Genomic DNA, 22,465 nt, shown 5'->3' on the forward strand with positions numbered 1-22,465 from the left:
ATTGCCACAGTCTTCCAATGGTCATCTTCAGCTGTAACTAGTAGCCAAGTAAGAACTGCTAATGGGGAGCAGTTTAAGGTAAACAACAGCGCACTTTTATCCACCTATAGAAGGCGATGGCAGCATCATTGTACACAAATGATGGCCTCAGAGCATTCCATTTGCCAGGCCATTTCAAGAGGAGTAACAGGTTTCTCTTCCCTCCTCCTTGGTACAAACAATAAACAAAAAAGAAGTTATTGCTGGCAGGTATATAGTACCGTACGCTCAGTAGAAGATGTGAGCATCCTCCTCTGTAAATGGTTGGGGTTTTTTTTAGCTTGTCAAAAAATAACTTTTTAGTGGGCATCACAAATGTTTTTATTACATATATCACTATTGTGTGTGTGAAACTTTTTATTAAATTGCTTGAGAGCGCTCCTCGAAATGCAGCTTTCCTCTTAATATCAACATGAGGGTACAAAGTACATCCCAATGAAAGTACAAGACCGTCTCCTCTGATCTGGTGCAAAATTCAAGTTCTCTTGCGGTAACAAAATGCCCATGTGCAACTACACACAGCAAGTCACTCTCCTAAATACTCAGCTTCTCCGTTTCAATAACCTTGCTCCACAAAATGAAATCTGCTGTTTGCATTGCTCAGCATAAGAAAGTGCTGAAGTACAACTAGTGCACAAGAAATGACCTAACTCCACCCAACTATTCCCCTCCAAACGTCTGCTCCATCCTACTCCATTAACCGATCAGCTTTGGCAGTAATCGAGGCACATTAAATCTAGACCACTTTGCGTTCTGCAAATAACCTCTAGTAGGTTGTCTATGGTTAGCGCTGCGGAGAAAACATTAATATAAAAATTGGGAACCAAACCACTACATGTGCCACGTGAAATCCCTCTTTATGTGGTCAGGAGGTCTGCGTGCAAGTCATACAGGTCACATGCGATCACAGTCTTGCTGTTCACCACCACTGATTCATACTCCACAGAAAAGAATTTGTGTGGTCACATTACACCGTATAGCTGCACAGGATAGAGGTATGGTAACGGGATAGCAGGGGAACATGGTAGAAGCAGATTGGAAGTTGGAATAAATTCCAAAAAATTAAACACTAAAAATAACACTTTGCAGATAAAAATAGAAATATATGATAATCTGAGATCAAAATAATAAGACACAAAACAAAATGAATGTGCAAAAAAAAAATAAAAAAAAAAAATATGCAAAACTCAGAGCAATACTTGGCTGCACCTATCCACAATAGCGAAACAAGCCCAAACCAGAGCCACCATGACTATAGCTACGGAAATACATAGTGACCACTATAGTGTGGGCAAGTACCACAGATAAAGGCAGTGGAAAAAAAAAACCACAAGTACAAATAAAACACCCATTCAAAATGATAAATCACAAGATTAAATTACAAACTGAAATTATTAAACTTTGATGTTGTCACTTCTCTTCCAAGAAAACTGCAGATTGGTGGGTGCCCTTACCTGTTCAGCAGCCTACACACTCACCTATATAACGTCATGTTTTACATGTACGTAAATAGTGCCTCATCTATTAAATTCTACTGCCAAACTTAGGTCAATCCAAGTCTAACAGTCTTGTGTAATAAGAGGCAAAAGGGAAACGTGGGTGGCATAAATGAAATATAGAACAGGCTGGATTTTAGAATACATTGTTGTAATGAGTAAAGAAAGTTACAGTAAAACCAGGCATCAAGCAGAGCAGCTCGCTCTCACCTATGATTCACTCACACACCATATCATTTATTTCCATTTACTGAACACTTACATCACTTGGAGATACGGTTCCTGTTTCCATAGCGCTTCCACTTATTCGTAATTTCTAAGGGGTGAAAAAAAGAAGAAACAGCAGAAAAATTACCAATTTTCATTTACGTTGCATTTATTTTAATGAGTTGTAGTTTTACTTTGTTACAGGATATAATTAATTTTCAATTAATACATAGATTCCATCTTCACTTTATATTTCATTATACGTTCAGTAAAGTATAGGAGATACATGCACTAAATACCAGCTATTTCTGAAGTCAAATCACTTGTCTGAATGTGAATTTGCACCTTTACACTTCACTTAATTTCCAATAAGGACACAGTCTTTAGGGTACAAATGACACAGAGACGAGAGTCTTAAAAAAAAATAAAAAAATAGAATTTATACAAATATATAGTGTGGACATTACAGTATCAAGATTAACACTCCTTTTGAAGTGAAAACTAGCATAACACTGAGTTTATCATTCCAAATAGAACAACAGGCTGGTTAGTAGTGGTAAACTGTGGAGCCCACATACGTCTGGTTTTCAGTCACAATGTGTATATTTTACCAGCACACTATTATTAAAATAATAGGTTGGTAACTATTGAATGGTTTGCGGGGAGTATTAGTGGACTTGGTTTTACGGGGAAAAAAAAACAGGGAGGACTATTTTTATTTCTATTCCATTTCTCAAAAACTGGTAACATTGTCGCAGCGATAAAATAATGGCAAGCTTTAGCACATAACATGAGGACATAGCTTCTCTCTGGCCTAGGTTTATCCTCGTTTTACTGAGCAAGACAATTTACAATCAATGAAAGTAGTGAAACAGATAAAAGGATTCAGTATTTCCCTTTAAAGTCCAGCTTATATTACTCACTCCTTCATGTAGTAATTAAGTGTGGTGCCACAGGAACCATACTCCAAGTTACTGTTGCTGCAATCCGATCTCGCAGTCAGTGCATGGAGAGAAGCTGCTCACGCCTTTCATATAGCAATGTTCACAAGACGCGTTTCTAAGTGAGAGGCGGCTTCCATCTCCCCATACTAACGGCACACGGAGATCAGCTACCAGCAGCACTGGGCTTCAGGCACGTAGGAAGGCTCCAGTGGTGTTTGGTAATATAGGCTGACAAAAGTGTACTTACAAACAGTACTAACATTTAAGAGTGTGTGTGTGTGTGTGTGTGTGTGTGTGTGTGTGTGTGTGTGTGTGTGTGTGTGTGTGTGTGTGTGTGTGTGTGTGTGTGTGTGTGTGTGTGTGTGTGTGTGTGTGTGTGTGTGTGTGTTTTTCACTTTACCATGTTATACTAACAAAACGGATGTATATAAAACATCTGACTCCACATGGACGTGCTCTGCACAGTGGTGTACAACAAACAGCTCTGCCCTGTTTGCCAATAAAAGAAGAACAGTGTGAAGAGTTATTGCGTCACAGTGGGCACCTTGAAACAATTTTCATTTTCTTTACAGTGGTAAATACACAGCCAACGTCACTGCAGAAAGGGTATTGAGGTTTTCTTTAAAAGAAATCTGTATGCAATAATTGAAAGTTACAAGGTTTAAAATCAAGCACATGAGTAGACATGTTGGATGGTTCAAAAGGATCCATAGTTTGTTTCCATGGTTACATATGTTGCTAAGGAGCGGCACAAATTCCTAATATACCTGCCGAATGGCAGCAGTAGCCATGTCTGACTCTTCAACCTGTTCATTTAGGGCAGAAGCTCTATTTCATGTGTCAGGAGTGAGCTGCGGTACCCACCATAACGATTTTGATTTGAAAGAATAATTTATTATTCGTGCGAGTATAGTTACCTTTTAAGTTGCAAATTTAATAGATTTGGTAATACACTAGGACAATGCTGGCTAGATTTATATAGTAAAGTATATAGTATAGTGCTGTATATTACAGTATAGTAATCCAAATACAGTGTCCCTGACAGATCCCAGACAAATAAAACATTGGATTCTACAAAAGGGTATTGCAAAATGATCTCTACTCCAAACGATGTGAAACCAAGACCACTTCTGAGCCATATAGAAAGACTTTCAGGATAGGCAGTCTTGGTCCCTACTACCGCTACAGAACTTTTAAAAAAAGTGAAATCAAGTCAAAGGAGGATTTACAAAAAGATGTCTGTAAGTTATATAATTTATACACATAAATGTCCTATAGCCTAGCATCCTTAAACGGAAGGTATGCCAAGTGCAATTTAACTAAGGTTTTTTATTTGTTCAGACTGGCTTCTGAAAAGGGGAGGCACTTTCCGATCAACCACCTAAATTGTAACTCGAAGACCTAATATTCTAAACGCTTATTGTTATAGTACCATTGGTACACAGAGACCAGACATGCTTGATCAGGTTGAAAGGGGCTACATTTCAGCAAAGCATAGTTCTTTTGGTTTACTTGATTGGAATCATCTTCTCTGTACTTTGTGGGCCTTTGTTGTCATGGAGGGTGTATTGCTTACAACAATCAAGATCCCTGTAGAACCCACTAGGTAAACCTAGCAAGGGATGAGCTCTCTCCTTTGTGCTCTTCATTCTGGTGCCTCTGACAACAACTAGGAGAGCACAGGGTACACATTTGCTGCCACAATTACTGCAAAGTAGCTAATTGAGACCCAGAATTAGATATCCATGCCATACCTGTCTTATTGACTTGAAGTTGGGATACAAAATCAAACTGGGAGGACTGAGGCTCTCTTCCCTTCTTGTCTGTAAGGAAGACCCTCCTAAAAATGGCTTACCCTAGATTTTTGTATCAGATACAAATTCAACTTTTATTTCTACATAAGAGCAATTTGGCTGGACGAGGGAGCTCATGCACTAAATACTTTGGTGCATTCATCATCTATTTATGGTGGGGGGTGGAAGAGGGAATTCCATACCCAAGTTATTTAATATAGTTCCAAAGGCAGGATGCAAGCCTTAACTTCACCTGATTCCCTGGTGCACATTGTCTTGACTAGCCCATGCACCCTCACCTGTGCTACACACTCCTCAATGAGCCCTGCCAGCCTGGAATATTTGAATAGTATGCCAACATACTATGTAGGGGTGCATGGCAAAGGGCAACAGAGTTCTCTCCTTTATCCTTATTTGTAACAACCCTAAGTTTGTACCAGCTAAGACCTCAAGCAGTGTCCCAGAGTGAGCGGACAGGGGACAATGATATGTGGGTCAGCTGTTATATCCAGACTGCTGGCTTTTGTGTGTATATATACATATATATCTATATCTCATGTAGAGTTAGTAGCAAATTCAACTAAAAGGTGCAAGTTCGGACCTGGGTAAACTGTGTTGTGATACCAGTAGTGCAAATTATTTATTTTATTCTGCAGTGGAGGGAAAATACTGCCTGCTTTTGCAGGCAACACCCAAATATCAGTCCGCTTTATTTTAACACTGAGATTTAGAATTGAGCTAGGATGCCCATCCCAATTCTAAATCTGCACATTTTAACAAAATGGTTTACCAAGGTGCAAAATTGCACATTCTAGCTGGAGAACTCTAAATAAGGCCTAATATGTTAATCTATGAACTAATATGTTGAAAACCACTAACAAATATGCATCAATGCACATTTTGCGCAATCATAGAATGTCTTGATTATCTCTCTCTAAGGAGGGACTTAAGTAATTAGGCAGTAATTAGGATTTTCAATATAAAAGTAATTAAGATTTGGAGCTACTTTCTACAACAGTACACAATCTTCCAATACATTCAGTAAATGGCTAAATTTGAAATAAAAAAAAAAATATATATTTTTTTTAAATTATATATACCTGGGAGCTCAGCTGAGTTTTAATCCAGTTGAAGTAGTAATTCAAATCACTGCCTTCCATCAATTCTCTGCCCCAGGCAGCCAATTTAGCAATTATACGTGCAGCCTGAAAGTGTGGTGAAAAAAAAATTGACATTTATAGATTTATATATATATATATATTTATTTATTTTTTATTTATAACAACTCACACAAGTCACAACAGTTCTATTTTTCGGGCTGCGTTTACCAAGGTGTGAGCAGACAGGGATGTAGAAATCCTATTATTTAATCACACCAATGATTGAATGGAACAAAGAAAAATACTGCAATTACATGGAATTCAGCACAACATACATCACAGCAGTTATATATTACCTTTATTAGCGCAATTACTAATATGTATAAGCGACAAGTATTCAATCACACTTCAAAGCAAAAATAGTAGGCAAGATATTGTAGAACGACAATATCAGAAATAAGCACAGTTCCAATATCTTGATGTTGAAAATTATGTAGGAATGACCAGTTGTGTGCAGATTTTGGAAGTCAGTTTAAACCTATATTAATGGTAAGTGACTACAGAAAGCAATTCGTATAAAGACTATCTGGACCCTGCGTTTTAGCTGAGGAAAACATATTTTAAATGTATTTTTTCAGTATATACATTACAAAGAAGGATAGAAAGCAACTAAGAAATAACTGAGATCTTGTGTTCAAGCACTCGCACTACACAAATTCAATTACATACTAATTGGAAGAAAATTATAATAAGGAAATGATGTGTTGTCACAGTTGGATTTAATAGGTAACTCCAATCTTTTGATACTTACTGACACAGTATTGAAATGTATCTCCATGGGGAAGTTGTTAATTCTAACCACCAACCACAATACTTTATTCGGATACCTTCATATTAAAAATGCTATTAGATCGGCACGTTCGTTGATTGGCAAAAATAATTGAAAGACTATGACTAAATATATTTAAAAGTAATAGAGGCCAAAGGGAAGTTTAGTTTAATACATAAGATCCCACAGCTGCTTACTCACCCGGACAAGGGCGACACCCAGATGATGAGGCACCCCTACCGGAGGATGGTTACCTGCCTTCCAGGTGGTCATCAAGCCCTGACTAGGGCAGTGACCACCATGTGAAGGGACACAAAGATGCAACGGACATCAAGCCACATGCACTTCACTTTGTAGCTCACATGACCATCTTCCAAAAGTACAAGTACAATAAAGTCGTCCTCCTTTAATTCTACATGGCAATGCAAACTTCTGAACCAGAAGTCAGAATATGAAACCAAGAACCCCTTTATGTTATTACATTGTTACATTTCTGCCTCTGGCTGAGCTTTGATTTTGTACTTACCCTGGCTTGTGTCAACAGGGAAAAACAGGGAAAGGCAAAAGATAACCCCTATTGCAGTGCCAGGCTCTTCAGGTAACACAGTGGACCTGCACAAACAGCACTGCCCCTGACAGTCCTAGACTAATAGCGCTTTACTTACTAACCTGCACTAAATCAAGCCGTTGCTATTTAACATTGTTTAGTTCAGCCAAGGTCAATTAAAATGGAGAAAAATAAAAAATCAGTGATAAACAAAATAACAGCAGAACATATCCTGGAGGACAGGATACATTGGTAGATAGGACATTTTGAAAGCACTAATCTCTAGATACAATTTTTATGATAGAGTACCTTTATAATAGGCAGTGCTGGAGAATTAGATTATTATCCCAGAAAACATGAATATAAAATGGAATTAAAATGTTTAAATAAAAGTGTACCACAGTCAGATTGTGGGGTTAACAAATGAGAAAGGAGTCAATTAATTCACCCGAAACAACTCAAGTGGGATATAAAAGGCATACAATATGATCACCACCAGCTCCTAGTAGGTTTCGTGCAGGGGACAGTTAATGTGCATTAGCTATATAAGAGTACAGTATGGTTTGGGCGATCCTCAGTCTATACTGATTTCATATTTGTCATAGGAATTAGAGGCTCTTTGTGCCGAATTATCAATACATGAATGTTTTAACTTAAATCAAAGAAGCACTCTGCTTATTTTTTTTAGTTTTTTTAACCAACAGCTCTGCTTTATACAACTAGTAACAAATAAAGATTTATTTTACCATGTGAACAGTGAATAGATCCTGACGATTTAACATTGGTAAAAAGTAGGACCAGGCTGTGTTCTTCCCACGGCGAGCATAATCAAAAAATATGCTGACACGCTGATGATTTTCCTACAAAACAAATAATATTAAGAATAGTGAAAAAAAAAAAAATCAATAAAGTTGTTTAAAACTTTTCCTTTATAGTTTACGGACTAGTACAATCATTACTACCAATCTAATGCCACATACCACATAACATGCTCAAATGATTTTACTAAACTGAACAAGACTGTTTTGCTTTCTTAATGAAGGGGGCAACAACACTTTTATTAAGGCAAATTGTAACGAGGAAAAAGCACAAGATATATACAATTTTAAAATCATATGTTGTTTATTATGTATTTTCTATGTTGTATATTTTATGTGATACGCTATCACATTTTTAGATAAATATATTTTATAACACAATTTAAGACTTTTTTAAAGCGAAAGTTAACAGGCACAAAGGCTATTAAATCATTGATTCCCATGGTGCTGGTCACAAGCATAAACATTTATTTAAAAGAAAAAAAAAATTATTAATATCGTTTTCACACTGGAAGCAAAGTCATTGTTCCAGGAAGCAACAAACACCACTTCCTATTTTTCCACTTACCAAAGAAATAAACACTATTAGCCATATTATTTTGATTTTTGATGTTGAAACATTTAAAGTAAAAGCCACAATAAGATTAAACTTGGTAATACAGCACTTGGAATGAACACTACACATTAGAAGCTTTTGCAGCATAATGGTATTTATACAGATCCGTAGACATTGAAAAGAGTCGATGAGGTCAAAACCAAGAGGTTATAAAAGGGTAAAAAAGCAGAAACGATTTAAAAGCACCAATTGCTATATTGTGTAATTAGGCAAGTACTGCATATAGCCTTCCTGACATTTGATCTAATGAATAATAAGAACAAAACTGTCAGATACATCATCTGATCTGAGTGTGAAGAAAAGAACCGATGTCAAATTTGAGAACATTTCCATAAAAAGAAAGATTATAAAACTCTGAATACTGAATGCAGAAAAAATGAATCTGAAATAGAGGAGAACAAAGTACTCATCAGTAGACACTTGATGCTTCTGTAAGTACAATTTGTATAATCAACACACCAAGGCGATGACCATACATTATTTACTTTCCCAGCTAAGCTGCTGCAATAATTTGAGGCTAGTAGTTGATGTTGGCAATTCTGGAACCTACGCTGTTGCCAATTCTGGAACCTGCGCTGTAATCTAATCAGCGCACAGAGAAAGCCATTCCCTCTGCATATCCAATCTAACCAGGGAGTGTATGAATGACTTGTAAGAGCCGCTTGCACTTTGCCATTTTCCTCCGGCAGCTCAGTACTGAGCATAGTTCAGGCAAATCGGCTGATAATATGGAGCATAGAATTGGTAGCATCAGCTTCCATTCTATAGCAAGTGCTTCTCCTGTGCCTTAAACCTAAAAAATAACATGGGTAAATTGTGGTCTTTGGGTCATGACAAGATCAGCTTCAGTATTTATTATGAATAATGGGATGTGTTTTACCGATTACGCTTGAGTGTATCTACTTATACTTGAAAAGCGTAGTATTGTTTTGTGCCTAACTTCTCTTTGTTTAAACCGGAGATGCACATTAAGTAAAAAAGAAACAAACATACTAATAAAACAAAGATGGAAGCCTCAGCCATGTGATGATGATAATGCAAGTCTCAAGCAGAGTAACCTTGCCTTATATGGACTTCTTTACTCCAAGTCTACATATTCTTAAACAATATGCACACTGTACATAGAAAATTATGTTTCCTCCGACTCCCTCTTAAGATATATGGACAATGACACTCCCCTAAATATCCCATAATAATTATTTATTGGAAATCGAGGAATAGTGGATTCCTACTCCAACCAATTGGACATAAGTAATGTGATTGACCTATCATGTATTCAAAGCATTACTTGTGTCTTAATGTATTCAGGATGTTGCTATGTGTCATAACCTGATTGTTTATTTTGCAATAAAGATGTGTGCTCTGGGAGTGTTGGAGAGTGAGAGCGTTCCTGTAACTGGAGCTCAGCTGCACTATTCTGCTTTAACAAGGTTTTTGCTATTTCATAAATAAAACATCTAATACTTTTTTATTACACTTCTGGATTAGACAATCAGTTATTCACCTTTCATAGATACAGCAGGAAAAAATAAGAAAAATGATATAAAAAATAAACATATTAAAAATAGCATGTGTATGTGACAGTGGATGTGTGTCACTGGTATACAAAACCATACAGGGACTTATGCAGAGCTAGATCGGTTTTATTACCATAAAACACACATTTACATCCGTGTGCAGATTTGATCACATATTATACTTTGCAAATTTGCACTTTGGCAAAACCATGTTGCACTGCAGGGGGGGGGGGGCAAACTTGTGCCAACCGATTTAGAGTTGATAGGGGGGTATCCTAGCTCAACTCTAACTTGCAGCATAAAAATAAAAATGGTTTGTCCAGGATCAAATCTGCTTTTTTGCTTTGCTCCTTAACTTAAGTGATGCCCATAATCTATATAGACTGTGCCCATCAGACTAAATTTGCCTTAAGATCTATATTAAATGTAGTCAAATGACAAAATGTAATTTTCTATTTTACTTTCACTAATTTCCTAATTTCCTTTTGCTACATTTTCATAATTCATTTCACTGTCCCATCACTCATTAACTCCTTTGGAGATTAGTAATAGATGTTAAAATGTGCACTGTGAAGATAGTAAAAAAAAAACTTCAGGAAAATAAGTATTGTCTGCAATAAAAGTTAATCAACCTCATTAACAAAGGACATCAATCAACTAAATTAGAATCTTAGTTCCACTCGTTGGTTTACCGATTAAAGTGTCACCATTAGTCAAATGGATAAGAGGAAGGAAGTGCATTGTCCCATCAATAATAAGAATTAATACTTTTTTTAAGTATCAAAAATATAAGCGAAATAGACTGATTTCTGAGGTCTACAGAATAAGTGACTCCATGTTTAATTCGGATTTATTTATCTATAATCAAACTATTTACATTTATCAACTCTCATTGTGACTTAATTACCACTCATTAAGGCTTAATTAATACCATGGTGAGTAATGATGTTCTGTAACCCATAGCAACCAAATACCAGTTGTTAGTCTAGTGGATCAGACTAAATTAAGCAATGAAACATGCTGTATTTTACTAAATAATCACAAGTAACTAATGGCATTTGTATCAGGTAAACTATCATAGTTAGATTTGGTTAAATCTCTGTCATATATGATCATACGTGTACATACACATGTGGCCAAATCTGAAATCTCCAATCATTTAATGCTTTGGCTGCAAACACCACTATTCCCGCGGCTGGCCATGGACCACATATACGCTAATCAGTGGGCCTAATTTACGGTCTGTCCTGACTACCATTTGATAGATCCCAAGCAGATGTTACACAGGATGTGCATTTTTTGGGGGCCCATTAAAACTGCAATTTATGGCCAGTTATATCTAAAACAGACTGCCATGAAACTCGCTTAGTTCTAGACTGTAAGTTCTCAGGAGAAGGACGCTCCCTTCTATCCGCCTGCTCCTCGAGTCTACCTTGTATAAACCATGTGAACGGTATATATACACCTTGTTATTCCTACTGCCCTGTGGAGCTCCAGACAGAGGACTATATTGCTGTACTCCCAGGTGAGGTGAAAAGATACTTCTGATAAGTCCTCCCACTTACACTCTCGCTCCACACCCATAAATACTCTGCCACTTTAGATTGTAATTTAGCTTTTGTATACTGGCTTACTTTTGTAATTATGTTTACTCATTACATGTCCACACCCAGATAATGTATAAAAAGGAACTGGAGCAGTAAAATGTAACATTATGTGAAATTGAAATGTTTACATATTCAAGTTGACAAGTCATCTGTCCAGAACACTAATGCTGCACACAAGTCTATGTAAGGCTTGGGTTTTGTCATCTTTTTAAGGGCTCAATCAGATAAACAATTTGGCTGAATTTTCTGACCAGAAATTTCAAATGGAATGCTATGAAGGCACAGCACTCTGAAATACTGCAGGAAAAGGGATCATTCACTATTATTGTAGATTTGTAAGGCGCCACAGTGCTCCGCAGCACCGTTCAGTAGGAAAAACAGTACATACATAAAACAGGGACATACAAGGCAGACAAAATAAGTGCAGACATGAAAACAAAGGGTATGAAGGGCCCTGCTCATTAGAGAGCTTACATTCTAAGTGGAAGAGGGCACATCTGAAACAAGAGGAGTGAGTCTGGTTAAAAGTGGAGATTGGAACTGTTTTGAGCGTGCATTAGTGTGAATAGTGTTATCTGGGATAAGGTCACCTCTATAAATAAAAAAAAAAAAATCTTTAGACGTTCTCTAAAAACCCACTTTTTTTTTTTTTTTTAAGGCTCTGGGAAAGAATGACTGAGCATGGTAGGGAATTCCATAAGTAGGGAGCAGCACGGGAGAAGTCTTGAAGACGGGAGTAAGAGGTGGTTACCAGAGACAAGACAAGACGCAGGTTAGAGGTAGACCAGAGAGGGCAGGAGGGAGAGTGTTTTGATATGAGATTTTGAAATATATACAGGGGTAGTGTTATTGAGGGATTTGTACATAAGGGTAAGTAATTTGAATTTGATTCTGGAGGACACAGAGAGCCACTATAGGGATTTGCTAAGTGGTGCAGCAGATTTGAAGCGGTGTGAGAAGATCAGTCTTGTAACAGCATTTAGGATGGATTGGATGGTGCATATATGGGTGTCAGGGAAGCCAGACAGCAGGAGGTTGCAATAGTCAAGACGGGAGATGATGAGAGAATGGATAAGAGATTTGGTAACATGTTGAGTAAGAAAAGGGAGTATTCTGGCAATTTTATTTTTTAAGGTGGAGTCGACAGGACTGGGAGAGAGCGTGGATGTGAGGAATAAAGCAGAGGGCATCAAGTGTGACACCAAGGAAGCGGGCTTGGGAGACTGAGGAAATTTGTGGTGTTATTGACAGTGAGGGAAATTTGAGGGCAGGAGGTGCTCTGTCAGAAGGGAATATCATCTACGATTTTCTGACATTGTGCTATAGCCTGCAGTTTAATGTGTCATTCATGGGACAGCAGGAATCAATGATCCCAAAATGTACAGATTTTTAGTTTGGAACATAGCAGGAGGAAATTCTGCTCATAGGAATACTAACATCATGGACAGCACGGTGTCCTAGTGGTTAACAGTTCTTCCTCACAGCACTGGGGTCACGAGTTTGATTCCTGACCATGGCCTTATCTGTGTGGAGTGTGTATGTCCTCCCCATGTTTGCATGGGTTTCCTCTGGGTGCTCCGGTTTCCCCCCCACACTCCAAAAACATACTAGTAGGATAATTTTCTGCTATAAAATTGACCATGGTCTCTCTTGGTCTGTGTGTGTCTGTGTGAATTTAGACTGTAAGCTCCAATGGGGCAGGGACTGATGTGACAGTGCTGCGGAATTAGCGTCTTTATCTGGCAGTATCAGGTCTCCAAGAAAACACTACACTTCATTAAAGTCATAACTGCACAATACCTGACTCTGCTAATGTCCCTCTGTATTGTCCCACTGATACAGTGACTTTTAGGTCTTCAATATCATGGTTTTTTTTAGAAATGTGCTGTATGGAAATATCAATATAATAATTGTGATTTGGATACATTGTTATTTTGTACAATCATATGTTTAAATCTCTATATGCTTTGCCAGCTTCATGTAGTTTAGAATAGTATTCACATCAGATGAAAGGACAGCCTTTTATCTCACATCTGTACTATAAATGAAAGAGTAATTTGCAACGGTATTGCACATTTCATTACCCATATTAATATACCGATCATTATCTGAACATCTCTATGTAATGGTTTACCTTTCACGAGTGTGTAAAGGGGTTACCTATTTCAGCTGCAACATGCTTGTGTGTGTATAAAGCAATTTCAGATTGTTTTATACCATACCCAAGTTTTCTTGAAAATGTGAAACTAAATTCTGTTTATTTGAAATAAAATAACAGTATTCTGTTAATTCCATATGGGGAAGTAGCTATATATAAAGAGGAGATGTCCAAAATGGGACAACTCTACATTGTCATTGAATGTATATAGACCAATAGCCAAATAGGGCGTCTCTAGGATTTCTACCAAACCATAAAAAAAGTCAAGAGTGTGTAACTTTTATTCCCCACCGCCATCCTGCTGTTCGTCCACCTGGGCAAACCCAACCGGGTCAATGCAGCAAATGTGTAAAGGATTCTTCTAGCAAAAAAGCCTTTCTGAGCAGAAAGGAGCCCTTCTACTAAGGTACCATGCCTTCTCTAGAATATCCTCCTTTGCTAGCCAGCTGGGGCTGACTAAGGCAGCTTTGGTGAAAAAGAACAGATGGAGGTCTTGCCAAGTAACATTAACAAATAGCCAGCCTGCTCAACACAAGAACAGTTACTATAAACAAAAGACGCCAAACAGTGTGACCACTTCTTTTTTCGCCTTAGTCTACAGAGTGTCTGTAGCTGGACTTTCCATATAACTTACCTGGAGCATATCATCCACCATGGTTAAAATATACTGTACGGTTTGCTCCTTTGAAATGTGAGTCATCAAGTTTATGAAGGTTTTCGCACACTATAAAAGAAACAAATAGTTATTTAAAATGAAAGTCTCTACGACTCCTGACTTTAATGCCGCTCATTTACTAATTTAAACAGCATTGGCCCTGTGATACTGACAGAGGTACAGAGGTTCCCTCTTCATTCCAATGCACAAGTATTTACATGAATGGGAAATCTGTCTATATCACACCAGTGAATACATCTTTTACTGAGTTCCACAGAGATTTACTGAATCAATCTTTCATAGATCCCTCCTGTTTTATACTTAACACAGAGACATCAGTTGTGGAAGTGATTATGTGAGGTCTGGTTATTTTAGACGCATTTTGGAAAAACTGGTCATTTATAGGTCGCTTTTCCTTGAATACATTTGATAATAAGGAAATCGAAATATAAATAATTTCATTTAAAAAAAAGAAAAAAGTTTATTACTATTTTTTGCAAATCAGCCTTTAGTAGATCCCCCATAATCTGTGGCTTTAGATCTAACAAAGAAAGATGAGAAATTGTGCAATGCCATCATACCGTATTGCCTTCATTGGTTAGTATGGCTTTCTTCTCCTCAGAATGGGATTTTTCGAACCTTAAGATGAATTCACAGTCTTCTCCAGAAATCATCTGACCCCTGCAATGATGTAGTTCTGTGTAAGACTGGTATAATAAACAAACCCGACAGCAGCAAGGAACAATGTGAAATGTATGATACATCAAGAAAGCTTAACACAGGTTGTGTCACAATGTGGGTTCTAAGAATTGCTACATCATCATCATCACCATTTATTTATATAGCGCCACTAATTCCGCAGCGCTGTACAGAGAACTCACTCACATCAGTCCCTGCAATCAAGTTCCACATACACTGTTAAATCTTCGGTAAAATAAAATCAAAATTATTGCCATTTACTAGGGGTGGGAGGGTCGTTCCACAACAACTGATCCAAATGTCAGTTTCTTTTTTTTAATTTGATATACCACTTGTCTAAGTTTGAGGAAGCTAACATTTCAAGGTCATGGACTGAAAATGGAAAATGATTTACAGACAAAACATATGATTTAATGTACTGTGTGTTCGCAAGTGGAAGTGGTACACATAGTGTGTGTACCAGAATCTTAAATTAATGGTAAACTGAGCAAAGATAAAAAAGAGGTCGTATTGGATGATGGATCAAATTTGAATTATTATATGCCTAGCAAATAATAATGTGTACACTTGCAACTCGAGAGTGCTATTAAGAGATGCACAACAACTGTCCAGGTACTGATCACTTAAAGGAACAACTGATGGACAAATTGGAAGAAGATGAGATGATATAAAGTGTTAGGTACAAACAGTGGGACTTTCCTTTCCATTCCGCTAGCATATTTTCAGGGTCCCAGGTGGCAAATTTGAAACATAATGCATCTGCACTATGATCTGTATGGTGTAGCATGAAGCAGCAGATGGTATTCTGGTTTTACAGAACAGAATGTTGTGGCTCAGATCATCATTAGCCAATATTATATGATGGAATGTATTCTGAAGCATATGAAATCGCAACGTTGTATAAAAGGCAAAAGAACTGCCTGGCTGCCCTTTTGCAATGGGGTAAATATCAATACAAATAACATCTCTCAAGAAGCAAATCGTTAAAGTTCAGAGCTCACCTCCAATATTAAAGCTCCATTTTACGCTAATGCTTTGTCTTAAAACACTAAGGATCAGTTAAACTGCAAAACTGCAGTACAAATGCTCCAGGTATAGGTACGAAATAGCAAAGTTTTACCGGACAGTGCATGTATCTGTGGATAGTGAGGTTTTTTTGTTTGTTTCTTGGGTTGTTTTTTTCTGAGTATGGATAAGGGAAACACGTGTGCTTCTATTGAACGAACATTTAACATAAGATTTAATTATGTGGTATGAAGTTATTTAAATGAGATAAAGTGGTGGAGATGACACACTTAAAGGGGCACATTTTACTGCTATGCAGGAGGGCGCACACAGCCCTCGACTCCCCACAAAAGAACTTGATTCTGAGATCGGGTCTTATACTATCATTTTAATAAGATTCATTTTGCACTTTGAAGTTGCTCTTTTGCAAGTAAGCAAATTTCTAGGTGCCAAATGAGTAGTGTAAATAAAAACCTTCCAAAATAAAAAAAAGTGTGAAAAAAACTTCCTGCACAAACCCGATTAATTGTAGACATAAGTTAAGCTAAGCAGAGCAGTATTTTAGGAGCAAAATAGAAATGTTAAAGAAAAGAAAAACGAAAAATAGTGAAAAGAACAGTTTAATAAAGTTTGAAAACAAATTTTATACTATACAGGATTCTGTAAAATCCTTTGAGGCATAAGTGGCCAAATCTAAAAGAAGTGGTTAAGTCTGGTACACACAACTTTAAATAGATTTCCCGATGATAAGACATGTGTGGACAGAGAGATACATTTTTATCCACTAACATACTTTTTATACCATTGACCTGTCTAAATTAAAACATACTTGCCAACTCGGGAGACTCCCACATTTTGCGAGAGTCTCACGGACTCCCGGGAGTGTGGGGCAATCTCCTGCATCTGGCATAATTCTGCCCGAATTAGGTCCAAAACTCCGTGATTCAACAGGAATTGCAGTGTTTGGTTCCGCCCCCTACTGTCAAATGACACGTTTGCATCATGGGGGTGGGGCCAAAACTACGCAAATTTTGGAGCCCCGCCCCATCACGCGGCAGGCTCCCGGAGCAAGTCTTCAAAAAGTTGGTAAGTATGAATTAAAAAGCCAAATGAAAAATCATACATTTCATTGGCTCAGATTTTTGTAAGTGTCAGAAATATTTTGGTGCTCACAACTGAAAGAGGAGCAGTCGGTCCGCTCATCTCTGCTGAAAACAGTCTAAGGAACATATTTCCATGATCAAAGACATGGGAGTCATGCGAATATGGTAGCTAAATAGTCCGTAAAAAATAGAAAAGAACAAACATTTTAGGTGCTTTCAGATAACAAGCCAAGTATGGCTACAGAATCAAAGGGTTAAGCACACAAAACTTAGTTCTATATGATTTGTGTAGTTGTGGAATTATGTAAATTCTGCTAAAAACATAAACAGTAAATAAATGTATAAATAGCTTTGCTGCAACAAATGTTGCTTGTGTGTCATGTGGAAAAACTCAACATTTTATAAAACTTCCTGTTTCTTGTTGCAACACAGATTTGCAATTTGTTTGAAATGAAATTAAACAGGATATAGCATAGATCTAGGTTAATACTCCTGGACAAAGAACAAGACACAGATTCACAGACTTCATACATACAGATAACGTTTTTTGGTCTTCAATAACAATAACAGTGAATATAGTTAAGACTGAAGGCTGTCATAACAAAAGCTTTGATTTAACTAAAGAACAGTGCTCATCACAACTACAATAACTTTTTTTTTTTAGCAGAATAAGGCTCTCTCAATCACTTCCCTTATTTTAAAGCAACCCCACATTTACACTGTTGAGCTACATTTGTCATTTTATATATATATATATATATATATATATATATATATATATATATATATATATATATATATATATATATATATATAATCAACCACATAATCACTCAATAAATCTTGCTTTAAAACAGTACAGTCTACAAGCTATATGGTCCAATGGCAGAAAGGGAGCGCTACATCTATTTATTTATAAAAGAGAACAAGGCAATAGTTCGCGGATGGTCAGCATTCAAGAGACACCCAAATTAACATTATCTAGTTATTACTATAAACAAAGCCTTCATGGGTCTGAGCATTTAAATCAAACTACAACACTGAGTGAGAGGGCATCTATCATTTAAATATATCAATGTAATACCAACAAATTATCCTTTTAGTTGCAGTATTTATCTTCTCACAGTCCTCAGCACTCTCTGGACACACCCAAGCGGGGGACATCACACCTACTGGTGTTAGCTAGTAATTACTGTGGATGACAAATGCCTTGCCACCACCCAAAGGTTACTTATACAGAGTAGTCTACAACAGTTATGTCCAAAAGCGCACAGCAGGCTCATCATGCTGCCTAGAGCAGGAGGTATCACGCAGGTGGTGAAACAAAGAGGTCTCACTGGCTGCTTTGGGGTTTTATTTTTCATGGCATATCACAAGTGCTGTCTGGTACTCTACCTCATATAGCCAAAAAACCATGGCCCTCCATACCCAAGAAAGGGGACATCTTAAGTCTAGAATAGTGGTGTTGATCTTTTTATTTTATTTGTTTTTTAAGCTGTGGCCCAGAACGTTAAGTGCACCAGTGTTCTGTGTCCCCAAGAGGAAAAAAGAAAAATACCCACTAAAGGGTTATCCGGTGCTCACAGAAGAGAAAAAGGAATAAAAGTTACAAAACTAGTAATACCGAAAAAAATAAATTTCCAGATGATAAGAACAAATGACACCAACCACTGCAGCAAGCCTAGAGCAAGAGACCACTTGGATGTGCTCCTCTGATCTAGCAGATCATTTATCCGAAGGAGTATTTTAAGTTCATCTCTGAATAGCCTACATTAACTGAAAGCAGTTACAGCACTAGCCTCCTGTTACAACATATAAGAATAGATTTAAAGTAAGAAACAGTAAATGACAAGTTTAAGTAATTAATGAACAAGTAGAAAATACTGAATAACGTTAAGGATTTTTCAAAATCATCTTTACCAACTGTTTCTATACTTTGCTGAGGTAAAACACATAGGAATTCATAGTCCAATTTAAAATAAAAGTTTTAAGAATTGAAACACACAGATGCCCAGGAATAAACTAACAAAAAGGATGATGGCAAATTACAAAACACACTTAGGAGTATATTTACTAAACTGCGGGTTTGAAAAAGTGGAGATGTTGCCTATAGCAACCAATCAGATTCTAGTTATTTATTTAGTACATTCTACAAAATGACAGCTAGAATCCGATTGGTTGCTATAGGCAACATCTCCACTTTTCAAATCCACAGTTTAGTAAATATACCCCTTAGAATGTTGGTGATATTCAAACATAGTTCTAAGCTTTGCATGGTATACATGTGTATATGTAAACACACATACAGTACATGTATTCACATACTCGACTTTCCTGATTAAGGCTCCATTATACTGGATGTATCTAGTTTTGTCTTAGATTATCTAAAGATTTGTTCTTGTAAATCCACTGAAACAAATTTGACTCAAAGACATCGGAATGGATATCTGGCTAAAGGACAGGAGACAGAGTTCTGTAGTCAAAGGATAAGCTCAGGTGAAGGGCTGTGAAAAGTGGAATACTTCAGGGATCAGTCCTGGGTCCTGTTTTAATCATACTTACCAACTCTTTATCCTTCCCCTCCAGTATCTCCCAGAGGGGAGATGAAGTATCAGAATGGAGGGGGGTGGGGCATGTTGAATCATGTCATTTTGGCCCCGCCCCTGCTACAATGAAGCAAATGCATCATTTTGCGATGGAGATGGGGCCACAATGATGCCATTCATCATGAATGGCATCAGAGGCTGCCATTCTGCCAACTTCTAAAGGAAACGGGCAGGATGCAGGAGAATGGCCTGCTCTCCTAGGAGTCCAGGACAGCTCCCCGAAATTCATAAGTCTCTCGAAAATTCCAGGGAGAGTGGACAAGTATGATTTTAATGCATTCATTAGTGGTATTACTTGTGATCTACATGGAAAGTTATATCTTTTTGCAGATGATACAAACACTTACAGCAATGTTGATACAGTGGTACAACAAATACATTGTTATTTAAACAGAGGAATCAAATGCGGAATCTTACATTTAATATATTAAAATGCAAGATAATGTTTATAGGGCAGCAATCTTCCAGCGGTACCGAGTGTACCGCTGGGAGATTGCACATTCTCATAATCTTCATATAATTTGGATAGGCTGCATACTGGTCCAACCCGCAAAATATCTGCCTCCACATTAAGACATGGTGGAAATGATTTGCACATGCTGCAACAAACCGGTCATGCATTCTATGATGCAATGATTTGGGAAACTGTTAAATTATACAATTATTAAAGGCGCATATTGCTGGGCTGGCTCCACAATCTACTGTTAGGATTAACTGTATCAAGTGTCATTTGATTTTTTCATTTTCCAAATAATAGCAAATATTGTTACAACCAAAATGTAGTATGTTCCAGTGAATGCTTAAAGTAAAATATCACCCAAAAATATATTCATATGCTTTAGAGAAAGGATTCTCAAAGAAAAATATCTAAAGGTCAACTTGTCTCACAACTTATTTTCTACATTTACAATACCAGAAATTGCTATTTATACACACATAAGTTTAACCACTAAGCATAGTTTTATATACATATATTTTATTTCATCCAAGAGGGAGACAAACAAATCAAATTTTAACCTAGACACACAACCATCAGTCTCCCGCTTTCAATGCCCAATTCTCCCCCCCATCATCTCTCTCATACACATAGGGTCTGGTTCAGAATTTGACATATTCTAGTTTTGCACAATACAAACTTTGCAAGTCATTGTTTTTCCCTTTAATGTTTTTCCCAACTAATAGAAAACTGGTCATTTGTTCAGAACAATTATAAAAGGTATGGAGGAATTTACCATAGTAAGCATTTTTATGTGTGTTCTGCCCTGACTTAAGTGTAAACACGTAACAGTGTAGCATTTGCTCCCAATTGTGTATCTCACCTGTATGTGTGTCTCTGAATGAAAATGTGGAATATCTCCACCTATATGCATATATTCTAAGATGCAGTAAGCTCTGATTTCGTGCAGATACGCACGCCATAGTTGTTTTTCTTAAAACAGGACTTGCGTTCATTTTGCCTCTAACTTTAATTCAGGTCCATAAAATTCAGCCCTTCTAATCTGTCCATTTTTTTGCACCTGGTAACACAGGACCGTATTTGATCCATAGCTTTTTTTCAGATTAAAGATTCTACACTTTAAAATTCCCCTACTGTATAGGAGATTCAGGGAAAGTTTTAAATGTGACACCCTGACTATATATTTGTTTCACTGCTAGAGACTCACCTACAGGAGATGCCTTGATGCTGGGGGGTGAGCTTAACCCAATATAGCTATATTGTGCACAAAATTCTCATTTGTGTATATGCTGACACATAGGGATTTACATATTGTTTGTTTTTGAGCGCCGGACAACATTTTTCTTTTATCAATTGTCCTTGGCTGCCGTCTCAATGGTTTTATTCACTTGTACACATTTCATTCATTTAAAAAAAGCGTGTCTTTACTCTTTCACTAGTGTATTAGCCTTCAAACAGAGGCGACAGAGGCTATTTCACCTATCCATTACCCTTATAGTGCATATCTTCTAATACTTCTCTGCTGCTTAAGAACGCTTCCCTCCTTTACCTTGCTAAAGCCCTATTATTGAATATCTGCATACGGGTGTCTGCTATTGTAATCATATAATATGTAGTGAATCATTTAACAATTCAGTTAAAGTAACTTTCTATGCGCTGTAAAACCACATTACATTTAAATGTCAAGCCTTAAAATTGAACATAAAATGCATTGGGTCAAAACATCCAACAACATTTCACAGAAAATAAAATGTCTCAAGCAGAACAATAAAAGGCAAATGATTTAAGTTAGGTCATGTACGTCTGCCAATATATTTCCGTTCTGTGAATGTTCATAGATGTATTTTCTTTCCTCTATTCAATATTTAAAGTGGTAGAAAACAGGTTTATTTTTTAACAGCTAGAATGCCTGATGAATCTGCCTCCTGTCTTATTTGCACATGAATGTACTAGATATAGTGAGAGACTAGATCCAGATAAAAAATACATAATTTATTTTAAATTTAGCAGATTTTTTTTTTTAAACATAGTTGTAGATAGTTTTTAATATTATTGATTTCAAAAAATGACGCCTCCCAGCAACAACTCAACTGATAGGAAATGGGGTTATGGCTTCTGTACGCAGGAATTATTTAATTCAGTCTCAATGATGACAATACAACTGAGAAGAGATGGAACCTCACCACCACCTTAGCAAAGCCGATGACAGAGGAAGGGCACGGAGAGTGTGGCACATTCTACTGTTGCACTGCTCCACTGCCGCCCGTCC

The 22,465-nt window shown here is 37.1% G+C and overlaps 1 protein-coding gene across 3 annotated transcripts in view; it reads right to left on the reverse strand.

Annotated features, from left to right (window-relative positions):
- Positions 1-22,465, reverse strand: part of ATP6V1H (ATPase H+ transporting V1 subunit H) — a 76,435-nt gene that overhangs the window by 49,365 nt on the left and 4,605 nt on the right. For all 3 annotated transcript variants that reach the window (XM_075213512.1, XM_075213513.1, XM_075213515.1), the window contains exons 4-8: positions 14,908-15,007; positions 14,306-14,395; positions 7,702-7,815; positions 5,580-5,684; positions 1,798-1,851 (exon numbers count right to left, since the gene is read on the reverse strand). In XM_075213512.1, the coding sequence (XP_075069613.1) occupies positions 1,798-1,851; positions 5,580-5,684; positions 7,702-7,815; positions 14,306-14,395; positions 14,908-15,007 (463 nt within the window). The remainder of the gene's footprint in view (positions 1-1,797; positions 1,852-5,579; positions 5,685-7,701; positions 7,816-14,305; positions 14,396-14,907; positions 15,008-22,465) is intronic.

The sequence above is a fragment of the Mixophyes fleayi genome, chromosome 5, assembly GCF_038048845.1.
Source record: "Mixophyes fleayi isolate aMixFle1 chromosome 5, aMixFle1.hap1, whole genome shotgun sequence".
In the NCBI taxonomy this organism is placed as follows: Eukaryota; Metazoa; Chordata; class Amphibia; order Anura; family Limnodynastidae; genus Mixophyes; species Mixophyes fleayi.